Genomic DNA, 23,627 nt, shown 5'->3' with positions numbered 1-23,627 from the left:
GAAATGGGTGTTGAGTTATCCTAATGTGACCCCCCCCCCAACATTTTTTATTTTGCAAGCACACACACATTCAGATGTGTCAGATTGCTGAATTAGTCCATAAACCCATAAGTCTGTGACTCATTTCATACTCTTCACCAGCCATGATCAAAACCTTAACACAATGTGAAATGTCAGCCTTTATATTAGTTTTATTAGATAAACACAGAGGGATGAAGGCCAGACTGACTGGTGCTGTCCTTATTTGTACACAAACACGTGAGACACATATTTAAAGCAGATGAAAAATGAAAAGTTCAAGAAACAGTTGATCAGGAATCAGTATCAGCGTTTATTTACTTCTTTACTGGTGCTTTGCACAGATTTATGTTGCTCTTTTTAGCCATAGAGTGTCAAGGGTCAGTGTGTGAGAACAGAAGGAAAATTGCAAGAACTAACTGACACATACTCAGCAGTGCACACACACACTCATAAACATTCACAAACACACATACAGCTGCATAAAGGCAGTCATAACTGTTTTGAATAATTGATTGCTTGTGAAATTGCGTGGCTCTAGGGTTTCCATGCTGTCATTGTCCCTGTTTCGGGTCGATGGGTGGCGAAGAAAAAGTCAACTTCTCATGCCAGTTACTCATGTACCAGCCCCTCAACACACACACACACACACACACACACACACACACACACACACACACACACACACACACACACACACACACACACACACACACACACACACACACACAGACAAACACATACACACACACGACCACACCGCTGGGCATGAGCTTGAATAAGCAACATCCTTTCCTGTAAAAATGCAGAAGGAGGGAGACCACTAAACCCTGCAGCTTAATTTCCACCGCACATATGCACCAAGTCGGCTGGCCACTGCTTTAGGGTGAGAGGACCATGAGAGGAAGATGCCTCAAGACAATTTGACCACCGCTGAGAATGACAGTAAGTGCATAATCATCTTTTTAGTTCCATGACCAGATTGCTATTCTGGCTTTCACATATTACTAGTCTGTAGTTTTGGTTTCAGAAGACATTCATCATTTTTGTCTGTGGAGATAAATGTCTGATAGATTAAGTTGACGTAATCTGATGTCAATTATTTTATGTCAGCATGTTCATTAGGATAAAGTATGAATGATTATTTAAATGAAGCAAAGACTTTTGGTTTCTGTGTTTGTGTGTTCATGACATAGTTGCGATAAATGATTTGAGCCTCTTTTTGGACAAAAACATCCATATTTATTGTGTTAGCAGAGCCTTAAATTCATTAATCTGAATATAACAGACAAGTAAAAACAGCACAGCTTTTTATACTGGATTTCAGGTTTTAATCAATATAAGACTATCGACCACTTCAAATATATTTACTTTCTTGCATCCAGCTGCATATTTGGGAGCTGGCCTCTGGCCCTCAGCTGTCTCCCCGTCCCTGTGGCCTCAGTCACCCCGTCTCCCTTCATTAGGCCATTGTTTCTTTTGTGCCCCTCTACTGCACACAGCCGTAATGACCCGATCGCTGGCCACTCCGGTTACACGCATGACACACATCAAAGGGCCGACTACATGAATATCAGTCCAGTTTGTCAGTGGTCCCCTTTGTTTTACTCTTTATCCCCCTTTTGCTGCAGGACAATCGTGGCAGGTATACAGTCAGGTAGGCTAAGCTCGACCAGTGAAAGGGGTCCGTGTTGTAGATATACTTTATCTGAAAAAAGCATGAACGTGAGAAGACAGAAAAAACACAACAATAGAATGGAAATTAATGAAAGAAGAGAAAAATGTGTACTGTTTACTTCATAAGAGACTTTTGCTTTTATGATTACCTCAGTGTATTAGAAAGGTTTGTCAGTTTTAAGTCATTTCATCATGAATTGTGTTTTGATCACTGACTGAGTCCAGTCCTGTAACTTAGTTAACCAACTCATCGTTTACGTGACTCATCAAATCAAGTTTTTTAAAACTTATTCACGATGTTCCGAGCTTGCATTGTATTGGGATGACATTATTTAAAAGCCTTCTATTTTCTAATATGAAGAATATTTCATGATGGAGGCTGGTATGTGCTTGTTATGAGTCTCAGATGAGTCTCATTGACTTTATCTCTGTCGTGGAACTGAAAGCAATGGAATCCTTGAAAAAGGTTGGTATCCATGTCAGTCATTCCCTTCCTATCTTGAATGAATGAATGCATTTTATTTATATAGCGCTTTTCACAGACAGTAGTATCACAAAGTGCTTAACAGAGCAGACATTTAAAAGCATAAAAAAACACAATGTGACCCAAGGGTCAATCAATTATCTACACAGAGAAAATTGAAAAATAAAATAAAAAATTATAAAAAATAAAATAAAAATGTAAAACATATTTTAAGAGCAGGTCTAGGACATGGGTTTACTTTTACACAAACGCCAGCCTAAACAGGTGGGTTTTGAGCTAGCTTTTAAAAGTATCCACAGTATCTGCGAGGCGCAGAGTTGCAGGCAGAGCATTCCAGAGCCTCGGGGCCACTGCCTCAAAGGCTCGGTCACCACGGGTCTTACATCGTGTGCGTGGGACTGACAGAAGACCGAGAGCATTTGACATGAGAGTGCGGGCGGGTGAATAGGGGCGAAGTAGATCAGCTACATAAGCCGGAGCCTGACCGTGAAGTGCTCTGTAAGTGATGGTGAGAATTTTAAAGTGTATCCGAGATGCTACAGGAAGCCAGTGGAGAGATCGGAGTACGGGGGTGATGTGAGACCGTCGATTTGTCCTGGTGAGTAATCTGACGGCAGCGTTTTGGATGACCTGCAGACGGTTAAGAGCAGATACACTGAGTGATGTGAAAAGTGAGTTGCAGTAGTCAATGCGTGAAGAGATAAATGTGTGTATGATCTTTTCTAATTCAGGTGTTGATACTACAGATCTCAGTTTACTGATATTTCTTAGATGGAAGAAACATGACCTGGACATCTTACTACATGTATGCCGGAACTGTGGACAGTTGAATTAACAGCACTGATCCTGCAGTATTTGAATGCATGTTATTATAAATGACCACATCAAATTGATATGGACACAATATACAATTGCCGGTTATCATAACTTGGTGGCAATTTATGGACATAGCAAATACAGTAGATGTTGAAAACATTGATATTCTCAACTTTGTTAATTTGTGACTTTGTCTGTCTCCGGCAGTTGACATTGGACTGGAATTTGAAGGTGAGTGGGTTCTTGATGGTATTACATGACATGTTCCTATAGTTCAGGCTGTTTCTACCGGTCAGATCATGAAGAAATGTCCTAATTAAACTAGATCATTAGGGAGGCAGAGGAGTCATAATGCTCTTTGATATATATTTCCACACTTTATCCTATTCCAAGGGTTGGGATTATAGGAGTGGTTTGTTTTTCACCGGTTGTTCCTTCACTTCTCTCAGAAGCTCTGCTGTAACTAACTACACCAGTTCATCTTCTACAGTTTGTACCCCCCATACCCAGTAATACTTACACTTCCCTTTGCCCCCCTATCATGCCCCGTGTCACAGGATTATACCACCTGGATTAAAATGTATCAGTGAGAGAAAAAAATACATGTTTCAACTGAGTAGAGAACAATGACAAACTTCACAATACTGTAAGATAACTACAGCAAGAGAGAAACAAAGTGACACCGTTAAAGTTTCAATGATGTAAGTGAGTGTACATATTTTGTACAGCATTTCATTGTTAATACTGAATTAACACAGAATCTACGTTTTTACTACAGGTGACGAAGATGAGATTTCTACTTTTCAAGAGGAACATGAGAGGGAACGACACAGAGACGGTGATAGGGAGAGAAGGAAGAGGGGAAATGGGAGGAGAAAAAGAGCATCTAGAGCAGAGGAATGGGAGGGGGAATCACAGGCCAGGCCTGAGAGAAGAGAAAGGGGCAGGAGAAAGAGAACAAGGAGTGATCAAGAAGCAAAAGGGAGCGACAGGGATGAGGAGGTGCAGCCCAAAACAAAAAGTGGTAAGTCGGCAAAAACAAGGAAGCACATAAAAAATGAAAAAACAAGAAAAAAGGAGGAGGAGGAGGGAGAAGGCGAAGAAAGACATGCCAAGAGAAAAAAGAAACATGGGAGTGCCAAAAAAGAAGAGAGAGAAGAGGATGGAGGTAAATGTACAGTGAAGGAGAAAGCACAGGAAGTGAAGAGAAAGAAGCACAAGAAAGTGGTTGAAACAAGGTAAAGTATTATCGAAAGAATAAACCTTGTCTGTAGTTTCCTGCTGATAAAAGTGTTGTAATCTTCCCATTCTGCAGTGTTATCAGAAGGACTCTTTTACAGGTGCAAAGGTGCAAAGACATTTAACACATCTTCTATGCCATAGTTCAGAGCCAAGTGAGGAAGATGACAATGATGACGAGGACAATGAGGAGCGAGAGGTGAGGCCAGAGTCTCTGTCATCGGAGGAGCTGGAGAAGCTGAAGGAGGCCGTGGACGAGAGGAAGAAACTGATCCAAACTCTGAGGGGAAAACCTTGGCCAATGAAAAAGAAATGTGTGACTTTACGGTAAAATCAGTCATGTTTTCATCGACACTTTGAATTAGGACCCTGAAAAAGTCAGAATCTCCTGAGGATCAGCTGAAACACAACATGTGGCCTCTGGTTCACTTTGAAGCGAATCATCTTCTTCCTTGTAGGGAGTCTCAGGAGTTTGTGGAGAAATATGAGGGAGCTTTAGGAAAAGGGAAAGGCAGGAAGCTCTATGCATACAAGGTCATGATGAACAAGGTAAGGCATCCCAGACTGACTTGATGTCAGTATCTGTTCATATAGTTATTAAAATAATTAGATTGAATATATGATGCATGTTTTATGGATTTATATTTCTTCTGTAGAAATGGATGAAATTTCAAAGGGACTTTGAAAATTTCAAAACTGCCTGCATTCCATGGGAGATGAAAATCAAGGAGATTGAAAGTAAGTTTGGTTTATTTTAAGTTTTTTTCTTCATAGTATCAAACTTCATGTCATAGTATTCAAGACTTTGTATGCAACATGAATCATACAGCTTATACTGGAAGGTTTGCAGGCCTCACATTTAGTTCTCCAGCTTCCCTGCTTACAGAAAGTCATTACTGGTGTCCCAATCATCCTCATATTTATTCCCTCTGCCTCTCAGGTCATTTTGGCTCCTCAGTTGCCTCATACTTTATCTTTCTGAGGTGGATGTATGGCATCAACATGATTTTGTTTTGTCTGACCTTTGGCCTGGTTATGGTGCCAGAGGTAGGCTACTACCTGCCTTTAAAAAAATCAGAAACACGTTCATAATTGTGTCTGCAGTTTTGCTCTCACGCATTTCTCTGTTCATTCTGTCTGCTGAGTTTTTGTTTCTAACAACCCTCCTTGCTCCTATGCTTATTTCCAACAGGCATTAATGGGGAGACCCTACGGCACCATCCCACGAAAGACTGTCCCCAGGCCTGAGGCAACCAGTGCCATGGACTTTGCTGTCTTATGGGACTTTGGAGTTAGTTGCATCATCACACTCACCTCAATCTCTTGTTTCTTTGTTACATAGGCTTGTGTGTCAGTTTACATGTGAACAATAATGATGCATTCTTAGTGCACATAACCTCAACAACAATTTGCATCCACAGGGTTACGCTCAGTATTCGGTCCTCTTCTACGGTTACTACAACAACCAGCGAGCCATTGGCTGGCTCAAGTTCCGTATGCCTCTGTCATACTTCCTGGTTGGTGTGGGAACAGTGGCCTATAGCTATATTGTGGTTATAAGAACGTACGTTTATTATGACTACATACAAATGATTAATGTCCTTTGGGCTCAATGTTTTACTGAATTTGTTGTTCTGTTTTAAAGGATGGCCCGTAATGCAAATGAGTCCGGGGTTGGAGATGATAACAGCTTTAATTTTAACTGGAAAACGTTTACCAGCTGGGACTACTTAATAGGAAACCCTGAAACGGCAGACAATAAGTTTGCCTCCATCACCACCAGTTTCAAGGTCAGTGTAGCTGATACAGTCCAGTGACTGATGCCATTTACATTCACATTCATCGATATCCCGTATCCTTCTACCTCTGCAGGAGGCAATCTTAGAGGAGCAGGAGAGCCGAAAGGATGACAACATCCATCTGACTCGTTTTCTGCGTGTGCTGGCCAACTTCCTGGTCTTGTGCTGCTTAGCAGGAAGTGGATACCTCATCTACTTTGTAGTGCGCCGCTCTCAGAAGTTTGCCCTGGACGGACTGGATGATCACACCTGGTGGGAAAGGAATGAGGTAGCAATGAGAAATGGGAGACAGAAAATCAAAGAGAATCAAGGATAGAGAAATAAATGCATGTTGAGCAAGTTCTACATGTGATACATGGTGTTAAAACCGTTTTGATTTATGACATTGTTTCAGCAGGGAAAACACAACTGTAATTAACAACATTTCTTTTTATCAATTTGTGCTTCTCAGGTGAACATGGTGATGTCGTTACTGGGGATGTTCTGCCCCATGCTCTTTGATGTCATCAGCGCCCTGGAGAACTATCACCCTCGTGTCGCCCTGCAGTGGCAGCTGGGTCGCATCTTTGCCCTCTTCTTGGGAAATCTCTACACCTTTATCATTGCACTCATGGATGAGATCAACCTCAAAGTGAGAACTACAGCATGTAGACATGTGAGATATTTTATAATTCTATAATATACTTCACCTGTGGTGTGTATATGTGTTGCAGAGGGAAGAGGAAAAGATAATTCAGTTTAATATAACCATGTGGGAAGCCAGTCTATACAATGGTACAGTATCAGAAAACAGCACGGCTCCAGCCATCACTATCCAGCCTGCTGATGTGCCCAGAGGGCCCTGCTGGGAGACCATGGTGGGCCAGGTCAGTGTGTAAACTATTATGCAACTTTATGATGTAATTATGTTAACAGCATGAAGTTATGGATACCCAAAGTGACCAATATTAAAATAAAAATATAGGGCATTTTGAAATAACCACATACAAACTAAATATGTAATATAACCATGGAATTGTGAAATTTGTAATGGATAACTTTCTTTGAACTCAGCTCAGCTTTTATCTTTATATTTCCATTTATTTATTTCAGAAACATGGAAGGGGCAGTGATGTGATTGGCTGGTGATTTGTTGTTAATGAGTGGACAGCCATTTAAAACAAACAAACAAACAAACATCATCTACTGGAGTTTTAAACTCCATTGGATTGTGTCACAATTTATCAATTTAACACTGACAATGTTGGGTCACCATATATTGATTACATTTGCTTGAATACAGTAATTATTTTAAATGGGAAAATGTGCTCTGATGACATTCTGTTACTTTTAGAAGTCTTTGATAAAAAGTGAGAGAAATGCAAAGTTCATGTGATTTAAAGTTTGCATTAAAATGAAACAATAATGTATTTTATGTTTGGTAGGACATATAGTGGAGTTTCATTTCTTACATAGAACATATTTACACAATGGTAAACTAACCTGAACATTGAAACACATACAAGGTGAAAAAATGGTGAATAAAAATGTATAACCTCTGTAAGATGACCACCAACATCATCAAGACAGGAAACCATTTAGTATTTATTTACTTTCTTTAAAACTATCCATTGCGTTATATTTAATATGTATATATACATTAAGCATTATATAATGTATGATTGCTTCATCCTTTGCAGGAGTTTGTCAGGCTGATCATATCTGATACCATGACAATCTACATCACGCTGCTGATCGGGGACTTCCTGAGAGCCGTGCTCATTCGTTTCCTCAACTACTGCTGGTGTTGGGACCTCGAGGCCGGATTTGTGAGTCATCTATTCTAATTGATTTCAGTGACTGTGCCCCTGGAATTGTATGTTTGAGTGTGTATTTGTGATTACACATTAAAAATGTGCACCATATTCCGGAGGTGAATTTAAATGTTGGCTATGAAAATACGAATCACAGCCGAGTTATTTTTCTCCTTTTTGTGTTGTTTGTGAAAGCCGTCCTACTCTGAGTTTGATGTCAGTGGGAACGTACTGGGCCTCATCTTCAATCAAGGAATGATATGGTGAGAAAACAACACTGTTTTTTTTATTAAAATCAGCAGATTTAAAAGGTGACGGTGAATAGCACTTTCAGTCAGTCTTCCACTCAGTGTTTTGACTAATAATTTCCTCCAGGATGGGTGCTTTCTATGCCCCCTGCCTGCCTGCCCTGAACGTCCTCCGGCTCCACGTGTCCATGTACCTGCAGTGCTGGGCCGTGATGTGCTGCAATGTGCCGCAGGAAAGGGTCTTCAAGGCCTCTGGCTCCAACAACTTCTACATGGCCATGTTGCTGGTCATCCTCTTCCTGTCCACTCTGCCTGCCATCTACACCATCGTCACCATCCCCCCTTCCTTTGACTGTGGACCCTTCAGGTAATGACGCTATAGTTCACGGGATCTGACATTTTCAATTTGATTACTTGACCTTCTGTCACAATCATTCTCTTGTCCTCAGTGGGAAAAAACGTATGTTTGATGTGATCCAGGAGACTCTTGAGTCGGACTTCCCTGCCTGGTTTGGTAAAGTGTTCAGCTATGCCTCTAACCCTGGACTGGTGCTACCCTTCATATTGCTTATGGTGTGAGTCAACAGCAGACTAATATTCTTCAGTACAGCCTAAGTTAAATTACATGACCATGTTGTCATCACTTCCTTTTAGTGCTCAAGTTTAAGGTTCTGTGATGCTAATAATCTGTTACCTTGTCTTTCAGACTGGCCATTTATTACTTGCAATCTACATCCAAAAGCTACAAAGAAGCTAACGTGGAACTGAAGAAAAAACTACAAATGGTAACCCAAAATGTATTTCCCCTCTCTTATCCAGCATAGCTTTAATGTGCTTTTAGGTATGCTAGAATAACTGAAGTTCGTACTTGGAAATTTCACATGAATGACGCTCATAGATACATACAGTATGTCACAATGGTATCCTTTAACATTCTAAACAAAGAGGGGCAATTCAATTTCAGGCAGGTAAAGGTAAGAAATTAACAGGAACTTTCATGCTTTTTATTTGTGTCCTTCACAATTCATTTTTTTCTATCAGCTTTCAAACTTCCCAACAGTGCGCAGTCTCTGTGGCCACAGTAGTTGTATTAGTATCATTAATCCAGCAGAGAGCAGCAGAGGAACAGCTCCTATCTGTCCAAAGAGCTTGTCAATAGCAGCAGTTGAAATATAGCAATATAACAACTGATGTACATTTCTGTATGCCTTATTCTACATTTCTACACTTTACGGTGGTTTCTTGACTCTTGTCTTATAATAATACATTTTATGTCCTTTTCAAGCAAAATGAGGAGAAAAAGAAAAAGAAGAAACTTGCAGCGCTGAAGGCACACATTGATCTAAAAGAGGCCAGAAAAGCTTCATCACAGACTGCAAAGCAACAAAAGAACAACAATGCTTCACAACAAGACCAAGAGTGTGAGGCTTTTTTATTCTAGACAATAGAAAGATCCCAGATCATTCTGTATGTTGGGATAAAAAGAAAGATCAAATTTAAACAAAAACAAAAATCTGTTGAACTTTAATTAGAAAACATACTTTGGGTCTCAAACTATGGAGAAACTGACAGTTCAAAATTATTGAATAATTTGAAAAGAAATACAAGCTTTATACTTGTCCTTTAACCTCCAATCAGTTGGAAAATATTTTTTTTTCACATTTTTTTCTCGGCACACATTTAATAATTTTTCTGCCCTAATTAATATTTTCCTGTTACTCCCAAGTAGCCATAGCTAACGCTGTTAGCTTGTTTTTCACCAAACGTGTACCTACTTTTACAAGAGATACAGTGATGCTACGGCAGTGTGTATGGTTGATAAGTGAAACAATTATTTCCTTCTCATTCAGCAGATGAAGAAGAAGACCACAGTAGTCAGAGGCTACATCACGGTAAGAATGGACGCCATGCTCCTCCTTCAGTTAGAGAACAAGAAGGCCGACTTCCAGCCACCAGAGCCCCTGTTCCCAGGTCCTATCAGCATGAAAACCACGGGGCTCCCGGGTATCTGCCCGGTTTCCCTCGGCAAAGTGAACCCAGGATGCAGGGTGCCGAGTCTGCAGAGACACTGAGGGAATGAAAATCAGTATCTCAGCAAATGTCACTCAAAATATCAAGCACTTTATGGAGAAATACCCGTAATGGGAAGTTAGTCCTCAATAAAAGTGTTTTAAAAAAAAACTGGGTTCTTGATAAAAAAAAAGCGTTTCAAATAAGAAGTTCTTTCTTTGTTTACCATGACGTTAACAAGAACAGCATATCTTTAAATGTTGAATTTCACTTTTTGAATATGTCGCGTGTCTTTTGAAACCACCGATCAATAAATTAGTAAATAAAATCTGCCTTAAATTGTAAATTAATTTTAAATTTGAAGAAACTGACAATTTTACTTACATGCAGCATTAAATAGGAAAACTGTTAGCGTGTCTTTATGCTACATTGGCTATTGCCAGGTGTGCAGATTGTGGTTTACAGATTAGCTCTGCTTGGCCTAATCTCTGATATCACAGCAACTCATCACTTCCAGGCAATTATTTTCATGACATGGTTGAGATATCAGGGCTAGACATGGAGGTGTTGTTTTTCTAAATTGTATCAATTCATTTTTGATTCATTCTACACACATTTTATGATAGACGATAACAACACATGCAATAACCATCTTTACTTTAATCCTACTGATCTTTCAGTTTCCTAACAAGTTCTATTCAAAATTCCGATCATTTAAAATCGCACTGACATATTTTTCTCTTCTTCCACTCAAACTAAGACACTGAGCACGAGTGTCCCTGGACCTGTGACTGGGCCAAAGCATTACACAATTCATGAGACATGGAGGTCATTTAACCTCGCAAGGCTTAAACGGACCCCTTAGTCATCGCTGGCTGGACTTGTACCCTCAACTTTACAGCCGTTACATGATGATATCATACACTGCTCTGAACTTGGAAAACACAAATAAAGAGTGTCAGATCATTCTTTTTTCGGACATAAATTAAACTAATTCAATCTTTGCCAAGCATTCAGATTTGAGCTGTCAGTGTGAATCCATTCACTGTGATCTCCAGACCGTCATCATGTATCATGATTCGTATCATCTGATAACCGCATGGTCATATCCAGTGTCCCAGTAGCTGATTCTGATCTGCACTCGTGTCAATCAACCTGTCATTTAGCTGACCTGTCAGTCACACGTAAAAGTAATGGTGTTGTCTCATTCGTGAAACTTTATGAACCTGAAATCCTACATATTGATGGTCATTCAAAGTCTTGTTCAATTGAAATTGAAGATGAGTAATGTAAGAGTTGTTATTGAGGAATAAGTGTTGTTGTCTAAATCATTTAAGACAACAAGTCAACAAGCTCATAGTTCCACTGACGTTGAATTTCAGTGCCAATCAAATCCACTTCCATTGATGCTCATGATCAATTCATGACAAATGCATTAAGTATTAATCTCTGCAGCTATTTGAGAACTCGGAGACAGAGTAAGCCTCCATGCTTTATTCTTTCATCGTTGGCCAAGAAATGTCAATCACATTATTTAATAAAGACTGAGGAAGACTGAGCAAAGCCTCCATCTTATCTGTATGCTGCAGACGCTGTCATAATGAGCCTCACTCTTATTTATCCAGGTAATACCAACCCCCTGATGCCCGCTGTGTCACCCTGTCACTGGAGTTGTGTTTTGGCTCCATCCCAGTCCCCCTGCATGCTGGTACAGTGTAGCAGAAAACTGAGCCATGACGGGTTACACATTACCGGATGTCTCAATGTCCGCTGTATCACGATGGGCATCTCTTATTCCCTAACGGTGAAGGGAGGATCGAGACATTGCGGCACTTCAAGCACTGATTTGACTGCTGGGACATTGTACAGGTTTGCTTTGGGGAGCAACGGTTGTCACAGAGTGTGAACTTGTGGAAAGTTCGACAAACTATTTCATGGATCTGAAAAAATAAATGCATTAAAAGATTCTGTAAGCCGCAATCCAGTATAGTGAGAAGAAAGGATGAAGAGGAATATTGAATGGTTGCAGGAGGGGAGGGGACAACAAGGGGAGGAGTGAGAGGAGGAGCTGGATGAGGAGGACATGAAAAGTTGCAAGCCAGAGGGCTTAGCTTGTCTTTCAGGTAAGTAAACAATCATGACTATAACTTACGGAAGTGTGTTGCTCTCTTTGTTAGCAGCATAGCAGCCAGGCATCTCCTGTTTCCTCCTGTATTATTCAAGCATTTGACCATAACTATACAGGTTGAAACACATAATAGGAGCAGAGGCAACATTGTTCATCCCTCAGTCCTCATTTCTAGCTCTCAATAAAAGGATATAGGTGACATTTTTAGTCTGCCCTAAACCAATGGCAGAATGGAACATGGCTAATATGAATGAGGCTTCAGCAGTCTGAGTTGGTCAAATCAAGCACGTATTTTCCAAAGACACAATCAGTCTTTTTGTAGAAAGTGTTTCCATGTTGATCTACCGTGGAACACGATGAGGTCTTTTAATGTACATATGGGCTTGTGAGTATTGTTTTTAAGGTGGACTTGAACACATGTGAACCTATCCTTTAATAAACAGCTTGTAAAACTGACAGACCTGTCCCTTTCATAAAACACTGTTAGTGAAGTTAGAGAATCACTGGAGGTACTCCTGTGTGTTCAGTTTGCAGTGTGCTTCCGCAGAAGACTGTACAGTATTTAAATAGAGTGACTTGTTTCACTTTTCACTCAGGATTACTTAAGCTTTCATCTAACTTCAATGAGGGCTTGACCTTTATGTCAACATTTGCTCTGGTGTCTCCTTCCTGGCTCACAAGTGAGTGATGGCACTTGTCCAACCATCAGTTTTTGGTGCATTGGTTCCTCATCTAATCACACCCATTATATGACAACGATACAAGTTATTAGCCACCATCCAGTTTGAATAAACTTGAGGATTAAAGCAGGTGGACTGTCTGTATCCAAGCTCCTATTGCTCCAGTGAAAAACAATTAGTATTTTGATAGACAAGTCCATTGTCTGACCCTGTGTTCTCCCAGCATCCTGATTATCTTCTGAACTGTGTTGTCATTGACGGTCGTCAAGGAGCCCAGTCTTTGAACAGCCTAAACAGGGGAGCACCTGTTCCTGCATGAGTGTGTGTGTGTGTGTGTGTGTGTGTGTGTGAGAGGGGGTGTATCCTGGCTTTCTGACACAGTACCTTCACAAGTGTAACAGCCCATTGCACCGAGTGACACATGGATGGAGATGAGACATAGTCTGAAGGGAGCAGAGGACTGACTGCAGGAAATAAGTTCTGGAGACGCAGCAAAATGCCTCCAAAGAGGAAAAACGATGCTGCAATTAAGGTTGAAGATGGTAAGAATTTTTTTTACTCTATTTTACTAAATAAGAGCTGTCTTTAATTGTTTCTAACAACTTTTAGCTTTTAATATTCACTTTTATTATATTGAAGTAAAATTCAATTGTTTAGTGGTAAATATCCTTTTTGTTGAGATGAATCCCCTAAATTTGTGTTCACAGTTGGGATGGAAATTGATGTTGCATCAGACAGTGAAGGTGAGTTTATTTGCTTTTCATCAGAGAAGCAGTTCAATTGAACAAGGTATGAGTATGTCTTTAATATTTGCCACAATGTGGTGATGTGATGCCAAACAAGTGTAAATTACTGCTCGTTTTTACCTCTTCCGTCTCTGTTCTTCAAGAATATTTACAACTTTTGACCAAGTTTCCTCTTTCATAGAAACTGACTGGAATCATTTCAGAGGATACTTTATTATTGTACTTTGAACAAGCGTTCAGCTACTTATCTGAAATGTAAATGTTTGTTTCAGATGAGGCAAGGCGGAGGGCTAAAAACAGAAGAGCCAAACCACAACGTAAATCCAAACCAGTCAGCGATCATGAGGAGGATGAGGAGGATGAGGCACCAAGGAAAAGAGTACGAAAGAAGAAGGCCAAGCCCCAGGAAAGCGATGAAGAGGATGAGGAAGACAACCGGAGTGTGAAAAGAAAACGTTCACAAGCCTCCAGGAAGAAAGCTAAAGAAGAAAGCGAGGAGGAGAGCGAAGAAGACAGAGAGAAACGTAAAAAGCGAGGGACGGCCGTGTCCAAAAAGGAGAAAGAGGAGCAGAACAAAGAGAAGATGGGAAATGTTAAAGGGAAACAAGGGAAGAATATGGGTGGTGATAATGACAAGAAAAAGAAGAATGTGAAGTTGAGCAGGTGCAGTATTCTCTGAGAGCTGACTCTCGCCTACCTGCACGCTCCACACACCTGTATGGGCTTTCTTCATTCAGTCTCTTGCAGACCTCTGGCAGACTCTGATGATATGAAGATATATGTTCAGGGAGATGAAACATTAACAGTGTTATTACTGCAATATTATTACAACATAGAATACTCTTGTTTGCCTGAATATATGGGATTTAGAGTTTATCTGGTTGATTTGACAGGTTATAGTAGTAGTATAAAGTTGAACATATCAGCAGTCAGATGCTGTTCACGTACTGACAAACAATAATGGCTGGTATGTCCATCACCAACCAAATGTGCAGCATGATGAAGTTTACGTGTTGCAGATTTTTGGCTGCTGTGATGGATGGCGTGATCTCATTTGTTCATCCATTATTTAGGCTACTGCTGCCTTAAAATAAAGGCAAGAGGACAAAACATCCCGAGACACCAGATCCGCCTACTGTTTCATTGGGTGTTTGGGAGTTGGCTGCATATTAAATATCGCTAACTTCCAGCTCTGACTATCGAGTAAAAAAGCTGATGAATTGACTCTTATACCTGCTCTTTAAAATAATTGAATGCAATAGCTTAATTTGTGTAGAACTTTACAAAAAAGTTATACTACGTTACTTAGTTGGCATATTTCGGCGTATGCGTTTAGATCGCAGTAAGTTTAGACTACATGGTGTAAAATGACACACAAAAAAGCAAGAATGGTGGTGTTATTGCACTCTAAATTACTTACAAATTGTCATGTCATTGAACATTGACTTTAAAGCCACTGTGTATTCTATTTGAAAATCACAAAAGAGCAACACATGCTGCCATAAAGACAAATGTATTATATGGGCGGTGTCTGGCCCTCACTATATTTTTCTAAAACTGACCATCCAACATTCACACCCGCTTCATTAAGCAAAATGAAATGTCTTCCAGCCTGAAAAAGTGCAATATCCACGTATTTAGGCTTTTTCACCTGGCCTTCGACACATTCTTCCCTTCAGATGTGGTCGGACCTTGAGACTTACTGTACTCCTTAATTGCATTGTACAGAACTTTGAGCTAAATACTAACATCAGCATGCCAACATGCTGAAAGCATAATGTTTAACTATGTTTGCAACCTTATGGTAACGCGATAACATGCTGACATTTGCTAACCAGCAGTAAACACATCTGAGGCTGATGGGAATGTCATTCATTTTGCAGGTATTTGGTCATAAACACATATTTTTCAAATGAAAAGAGGTTCATCCAAGGTTCAATTTATTAAGCTTCATGAAAAAAATCTAGAATAATTAAGGTAGATTATTGTCTTATCTCACAGAGCTCAATATGTTCTTACAAATGTGATATCACAGATGTCAATGATACAAAACTGAATGTTAATGTCAAACTGTAGCACAAAATATTGGCGCCCCAAAAGTAATTTCGAAAAACAAGATACACAAAAACAACGCAATAAAACATTTATTGTGACTGGTGCCTTGTCAAAGCCATGGCATGTGACAGCTCTTTCCCTTCATCAGCTCTTCCTCCTCCTCCTCCTCCTCCTCCTCTGATTCTGATGAAGAATCGCTGTCGGAGGGAGAGATCGCAGCCCTGAAGGAACAGGTAGAGGAGAAGAAGAAACTGATCGCTACGTTAAGGAACAAACCTTGGCGCATGAAGAGGAGACTTGTGCTGCTCAAGTAAAAACTAAAACTCACATCCTCTGCTTGTTTATGTGTGATTACTGCACATTTTGGTGACTGCATTTTGTTCTTCATCTTTTTTTGTTTGTTAGTCATTTGTTATTTTGGTCATTGACTATTTCTTAGGACCACCTTCCTAAATGACTGCCATCACTCATGTCATATACATGTGATGTTGATCATTCATTATTAAAACATGTTCATCGCTAGTGGTTTTGAACTTCTCTGTGTCAGTGATGTCATATTGCAAATCAAAGCCAACATGCTTTCGGGAAACTGGACATTTGCAGAACTGAGCTCCGACATCGTGACACTCTGAGATAAATTTAATTCTGAAAAAGCACTCATCGCGAAACACAGCCCGGAAACTCTGGAAATTATTAGATCCAAGACTTTGTTCATCAACATTCACAAATGTATTCAATTATGTAACTTCTCCCTCCTCTGAGATGCACAGAAGACCCATGAATACAGTCGTAAATCTCAGATAAACTAAACAACACCAGCACCCACACAGTTGGCTGTAGTTTAGCCTGTTACACATCTTCCTCTCAGTATGAGAAGACATTACCAGCTGCCTTGCAAGGGCGAATAATGTGTGTGTACTCGGTGTGTATGTTTCTTTATGTACAGATCAGTGTAAGCAACCCGATAGGTGAACTGCCTTAACCTTTTTGCGAGCTTGACACTGTTTAATGCATGTTGTGGCCACTGACCTGCTGCTTGGAAGTCTTCCTTCCGATGCTCTTACCTTATAATCACCATCAATCAGTAAATCATCCCAAACCTGTCGTTTTTCCTGTTGATCCTGTTGCCACTGACTAATTAAGTCATTGGTTAGGTAGATTGTGTTTTTCATCTGTGTGTTGCACACTTTATCTCATTGGTGGATGTTTCCTCTGAATGGTGAAACAGGGAGGCGCAGGGGTTTGTTGAAGAATTTGAAGGAGCTCTTGGGAAAGGAAAAGGAAGGAAGCTGTATGCATTCAAAGTCATGATGGCCAAAGTAATCGGCTCATTTTGCAACACTTAATACAACTTTAGAATGAGGATGATATTGGGGAGATTTCAAACTTTTTTTTTTTTTTTCAGAAACGAATCAAGTTCAAACGTGACTTTGAGAACTTCAAAACAGCCTGTGTACCCTGGGAGAGGAAGATAAAGGACGTAGAAAGTTGGTACCGCTATGACATCATTGGAAAATAAACACTGAGCTACGACCTCACTGTTTCTAATACCACCCGATTTCTGTTCTCTTAATTATAGGTCACTTCGGATCATCTGTGGCGTCCTACTTTATTTTCCTGAGGTGGATGTACGGTCTGAATATGGTCCTGTTTGGGTTCATGTTTGGCCTGGTGGTTCTGCCTGAGGTACAGCCTTTCTCATGTTAGCATAGTGTGCACATTGGGTACATTAGGGCATTGTACATGTTATTTAGCTCTCCTTTCTCACTTCCATCCCTCTCCTCTGTTTAGATTCTTATGGGTCTTCCATATGGCTCCATTCCCCGGAAAACTGTGCCTCGAGAGGAGCAGGACACAGCCATGGACTTCTCTGTGCTCACTGACTTTGGAGTAAGGATCTAAGCTATATTCATCAGTTTATTCATAGCATGGCTGTAGACTCGTCTTGTAGTTCATCAAGATTGCCATGTTTTAACCTTTTCTTAGTCTTGTTAAAAACATGGGAAAGTTGCTCTGAGCACCTGTTTGCGTAGTTGTAATTCATGTCTGTAAGTTTGCATCTTTGAATACCTTATAAACAGGGATTCTGCCAGTACTCCTTTTTGTTCTACGGCTACTACAACAGCGATCGAATGATCGGGGTGCTGAAGTTCAGACTCCCTCTGTCATATCTGCTGGTGGGAGTTGGCATCTTTGGGTACAGCCTGATGGTTGTCATAAGAACGTAAGGCAAGACACACAAACGATCAGATGTATGTATACATAACAACAGGGATGTTTGTGTATTTTTAATGTGGTCTTTTTGTCTTCTCAGAATGGCTCGTAACTCAAATGAAGGCGGTGACGGGGCGGATGAGGGAGAATTCACCTTCAGCTGGAAGATGTTCACCAGCTGGGACTACCTAATAGGAAACCCAGAGACTGCAGACAATAAGTACGCCTCCATTACCACCAGCTTCAAGGTTAGCAGGTGTGTGTGTTTGTGTGTGTATTTGTATTGGAGGATAAGCAGTGTAATAAAAGCAAACATTTCCTTTGATGCACAAGAATTTAACAATCATACATAGAAAATTCCATCATGAAAGAACCTGCGATACCAAATGCATCACCAGCAGTAGCTTTAGCAGACCAGGATGTAATGTATATATATATATATATATATATATATATATATATTTCATTTTATTTAAATTTATATGTGAAAACTGCTGAATTTGCAAATGGAAAGAAGTTTAAAATCTCAAGTAATCACAACTTTGTTCCCTAATACCGATTTATTTTGCCCTGCTGTAGGAATCCATCGTGGATGAGCAGGAGAACCAGAAAGATGAAAACATCCATCTCCGACGCTTCCTCAGGGTTATGGCAAACTTCCTGATCACATGCACTCTTGGAGGCAGCGGATACCTCATCTACTTTGTAGTGAAACGTTCGCAAGACTTTGCTAAGATGGAGCAAGACAAACTCTCGTGGCTTGAAAAAAACGAGGCAGGTGGACATTAAACGTGGTATTTTTAGAAAACATAAGGAGATTTTGGAGAGTTGCGGCTTGAAAATGGGAGTGAAAATGAGATCAGTAACCCCCCCCTCTCTTGTCCAATGTATCAGGTGGAGTTTGTGATGTCTCTGCTGGGGCTGGTGTGTCCTCCTCTGTTTGAAACCATCGCAGAATTGGAAGATTATCACCCTCGTATTGCCCTCAAGTGGCAGCTAGGACGAATCTTTGCCCTCTTTCTGGGAAACCTTTACACCTTCCTCTTCGCCCTGTTTGATGAGGTCAATGAAAAGGTACGACGAATATGTATGTTGTGTTTCTTCCTGTTGCTGGGCTGGTGTGTTTGTAGATATTTGGGCTTAATTTGGGCTGCCTCCTGTATTGGTAAGAAACCTTCGCTGCGTGTAAGGCCTTTGCTGCGTTTGATCTGGTGTCGGATATGTTATAGAATAAATTGTCCTTGATACTTAACGATTTAAGATAAGAATGACTCACTTTTAAAATACTGTACTAACCCTCAGTTCAGCTACAGATGTTGTGACAGCAGATACCTTTAAAGCAAAAGTTTGACATAATAGCAAATTTGCTGAGAGCTTCTCATCCAACTCTCAACCGGAAAGTGAATAGTATTTCCTGATATGGGCGACTACTCCTGTGTATATCCCTGTGGGTGTGAATTGTGGTACGTAAATAAAGATTGAGTCGCGTTGCATATGCTTTGACGTATTTTCTATTCTTTAGCTGGAGACCGAGAAGTCCATCAGGAATGCCACTATATGGGCTTTGGAACAGTACTACGCCAACTACAGCTCCCACTTCAACACGACAGATGTGCCACCTCCAAATGTGTCCCCAGCTGACGTCATCAGAGGACCCTGCTGGGAGAATGCCGTGGGAATAGTCAGTAGTGGCATTATACTGTTTTCCAATGGTGAATGAGAAATTCTGGGCATATAAACAGAAGTAGCTGCAGTAGACACCGATTATATTTACTCAGTTTGCAGCATCATTCCTTTGCTTCACCCTCCGATTAATCAAACAGAAGAGACCAATCATTTGAATTCATTGGTAGGTTTGTCTTTGTTCTTATTTATTTTGCTTCTTGTCTCGTTGGTTTCTGATGATGTGTAGGGATTTGTGAAGCTGGTCGTGTCGGACATTCAGGTGAGCTATTTGACCATCCTGGTGGGTGACTTCCTACGAGCCTTCATTGTCCGCTTTCTTAACTACTGCTGGTGCTGGGACCTGGAGGCCGGATTTGTGAGTAGGCTACTCGTAGTGTGTGTTAGTGGGTCACGGTGTCTCTGTGTACATTATGTCTGTTATATTTGTTTTGTTTGAAGTAAAGAATCAACAACATTTTATTTGTACCAACAAAACATTGCCCATTCTATTTTCTGTGCTGTAAAGATTGAGTTACAGCATGTGTATCCGTTTATGTCGACATTGTATAGCTACCATGTCTTTCAGTTATTATTGAACACTGTTTGAGTACAGCAAAGTTCAAATTGGATCAATGTCAACCTGATGCCATACAATGACATCTGGCAGGACAGCTGATCGCTAACATCCAGTGACACAAGACACTGCAATGAGAACTTAATTACAGAGAGAGAGAGAGAGGGAAAGAGAGAGAGAGGTAAAGAGAGAGAGAGAGAGAGAGAGAGAGAGAGAGAGAGAGAGAGAGAGAGAGAGAGAGCAAATGCAAAGTGATCAAGCTGGTTCTTATTAATTAATTTGAGGATGATAATCATATTGTTGTGTTGATTCCAGCCTTCATATGGGGAGTTTGACATCAGTGGAAATGTGCTTGGGCTTGTCTTCAATCAAGGAATGATATGGTGAATTACTTCTTATGCTTCTGTCACAAATGTGCTAATAATTAACAAAAAAACGAGTGTGGAGTGGCTATCTCGACATATAATTTGTATTATTTGTTTGACTGTTAACGGTTGCAGAGGAACTCAAATTAATGACATTAAATCATGAATTTGAATACTTAGTTGACTTCTTTATAAATGATTCGTTAAAAGCTGGCTGATAATTCAGTGTTTTTTAGACAATGTTTCTGCTATTTTTCCTCAGGATGGGAGCATTTTACGCTCCAGGTCTGGTGGGTCTGAACATTTTGCGTCTCCTGTCCTCGATGTACTACCAGTGCTGGGCAGTGATGTGCTGTAATGTTCCTCATGAGCGAGTTTTCAAGGCCTCGCGGTCCAACAACTTCTACATGGGCCTGTTGCTGCTTGTGCTGTTCCTCAGCCTGCTGCCGGTTGTCTACGCCATCATGACCTTGTCCCCGTCGTTTGACTGCGGACCATTCAGGTCAGTAAGAGATGGAGACAGTAGGACTGATGTGGTATACAATGTAGTGAAATGATTTAAATTTACAAAGTTAGATTGTTCATAATGAGTTATTCTCCAGGTGATGTAATGAACATAGTGTATCTATCTGAAACGATTTAAAACCTGTGGAGTTTATTTATCCAAATGCACTGTTTGTTTTTAGAAGCCTATTTTAATGTGTCAGTCTGTCAGTTGCTCGTTCTCAGGGTTGGGGAGTATTGAACTAGATCTAATTAAACTAGTAGTTTAAATACATTTTGCAGTAGCTTGCTGGCATATTAATATCTGCGTATCGTGATTCAAGTAGTGAAATTAGTTTTTAGCTTTTTTTATCAAGTTAACAACACAACAACTTCAACCATTTTGGGGCATGAAACAAAAGGAATGATTTTTAAATGTTTTATTTTACCATTGCTTCTCTACTTTGATTAAACCCCCTTTGACCAGCCTTGCACACTTGAGAGGCACTCAAGTACATTTGTGCCTGAACATGCTAAAACTGTCTCACATCTGCAATGTGGTGGTCACTTTTTGTTCATACACAACAAACATTGTTGAGTTTGATCCAACGTTTTTCCCCCAGTGGCCAGGCGAGGATGTACGATGTGGTCATGGAGACTATAGAACAGGATCTACCGTCCTTCCTATCGAACATTTTTTCATATGCCACAAACCCTGGACTCATCATGCCTGCTGTCCTCCTCATGTTGTAAGTATTATTCAAATATCAACTGAAAAACACTGTGCTGTATCTGACAAAAAGGCTGATGTATCTGTGATGGGAATCAGCACAAATGTCCAGAAAACTCAAATCTGAAAAGGAGAGAATGAATGAACAAGCAACCAGGGACTTGCTGGATTCATTTTTTAGGGATGGCATGACAACAGTTGTACTACTGTTATTTTGTATACGTGGAGTTGAGGGTGTACATGTTAACTGATAACTCTTAAGATCCAAATTCTGTATAGTATCAGATAAAACAGAAACCACAGAAGAATTTTGATTGGTTACTGCAATAAAGCTTTTATTCTTTGATGTCTCACTTTTATTATTAAGCTGACATATAACTAGTATCTTAATTACTCAAAATATAATGTGACTAAAAATGGCATATTTTCAGTTTCGGCAGACAACTGATGCCAGTGAGCCAACCACTTTTAAAAATGAGTGTATGGGCATTATAAAGTATGTTCTGAACTTCTGCTTTCAAAATGTTGAAAAGTTGACGACACAAGTACATCTGTACAGTTTTCTTAGTATTTAGATTTTTACACATTTTGTGTATTTTTTTAAGAAAGAAATATTTATAATTCTGTATATAAGTCAGAGTCAAACATTTTTAAATCCTACACAATGTCTTCAACTTTATATTTACATTTTGGACCTAAAATAGTCAATTATATACATATTGTCTAAAAATGCAAGAATCAGTGTGTGTAACTGTAGAAAGTAAAGTCATATAACTTGTAGGGCGTGACCTCAGTATCTACTGACCTGTGTTTGAAGCCTGACTGTGGTCTCAGCTGTTGTAGTCTTTAAAGACTGCTTATACACAACAGGTTGGCCCTCTACTACCTGAATGCCGTGTCAAAGGGATACCAACAAGCAAACATGGACCTTAAAAGGAAGATGAAAATGGTGAGTATGAGCATTATCTTGTTATGCCCAAGTTGTGTTTTCTTTCCTTGTTTCGCACATTTTTCAATATTTCACTTCGTGGTCAAGATTTAATAAAACACAGGACTGTCTGGTTTAACACTTTAGGCACGAGACGAAGAGAAGAACCGCAGGAACAACAAGGACAGCACTAATGAAGTGATGAAAGACTTGGAGGACCTGCTGCCAAATAAGTCTCTAATACCGCCTCCCATCAAGGAAGAGCCCGCCCCACCTGGTACACACACACACACACACACACACACACACACACACACACACACACACACACACACACACACACACACACACACACACACACACACACACACACACACACATATTCCTTTATTGCACATGCTATCAGACACTCTGCACCCGACTGTCCTCACCACTCTTTTTGCTCTCCATCTGTCTTCTAAGATGTTGTAATCGCGAAGGGCAGCAAGTCTCCCAAAATTAAGCCAGGTGCAGCGGCAAAAGGGGTAAATCTGCAAAAGGACGTGTCACTGGCTGCCCCAAACCCCAGAGCTCCAGTGACCTATGCCCCGGGGCCAAGAAGAGGGCCTCCTGGGAATGCCAGGGGACCCCATCCTGGGCCTGGTAGAGGAAGAGGTCGGGGTGGGCCTCCAAGGCGACATGAGTCATGATTCGTGGACTAAAACCTAGTTAACACTACAACTGCAATCAGTCATAATGTATATGGAGGGTGCCACTAGAATATCATAGCTTAAAATCATTTAGGTGTAACTGATTGTCTGAGAAAAATACATTCATTTATTAACAGTTACTTTCTGCCTCCGATGAAAAGCTTATGACTAGTGTTTCAAACATGCCAAATACTTAATCGAGTATAATTAACCATTGAATACGTCTATAATTAATGCAATAGCACACTACAGCATCCACAGTCAAATCCCTTCATGTTCTCAGATT

General features: G+C 40.3%; 2 protein-coding genes across 2 annotated transcripts; both read left to right on the top strand.

Annotated features, from left to right (window-relative positions):
* Window positions 1–926: 926 nt before the first annotated feature.
* On the top strand, window positions 927–10,146 carry tmc1 (transmembrane channel-like 1; the record flags this gene model as incomplete). Its single annotated transcript, XM_079270762.1, is given in 21 exon segments — window positions 927–963; window positions 3,203–3,226; window positions 3,774–4,233; window positions 4,379–4,561; window positions 4,693–4,783; window positions 4,891–4,972; window positions 5,175–5,281; window positions 5,427–5,525; window positions 5,656–5,798; window positions 5,880–6,024; window positions 6,107–6,301; window positions 6,485–6,664; window positions 6,747–6,899; window positions 7,713–7,841; window positions 8,022–8,089; window positions 8,202–8,441; window positions 8,524–8,649; window positions 8,781–8,859; window positions 9,360–9,495; window positions 9,925–10,117; window positions 10,119–10,146. Coding segments are annotated over 21 exon segments (2,898 nt in total).
* A 3,242-nt stretch (window positions 10,147–13,388) lies between these two features.
* Window positions 13,389–23,341, top strand: tmc2b (transmembrane channel-like 2b; the record flags this gene model as incomplete). The annotated part of the gene is made up of 20 exons (XM_079270761.1): window positions 13,389–13,434; window positions 13,600–13,635; window positions 13,911–14,301; window positions 15,842–16,003; window positions 16,922–17,012; window positions 17,099–17,180; window positions 17,273–17,379; window positions 17,485–17,583; window positions 17,775–17,917; window positions 18,008–18,155; window positions 18,487–18,681; window positions 18,802–18,981; window positions 19,430–19,588; window positions 19,820–19,948; window positions 20,462–20,529; window positions 20,774–21,013; window positions 21,618–21,743; window positions 22,595–22,673; window positions 22,800–22,929; window positions 23,115–23,341. 20 exons carry the CDS (start codon window positions 13,389–13,391, stop codon window positions 23,339–23,341), a joined length of 2,838 nt encoding a protein of 945 aa, XP_079126887.1.
* Window positions 23,342–23,627: the final 286 nt, after the last annotated feature.

This window comes from Melanostigma gelatinosum, assembly GCF_949748355.1.
Source record: "Melanostigma gelatinosum genome assembly, chromosome: 6".
Taxonomy (NCBI): domain Eukaryota; kingdom Metazoa; phylum Chordata; class Actinopteri; order Perciformes; family Zoarcidae; genus Melanostigma; species Melanostigma gelatinosum.
This window is presented reverse-complemented; position numbering and strand designations above follow the sequence as displayed.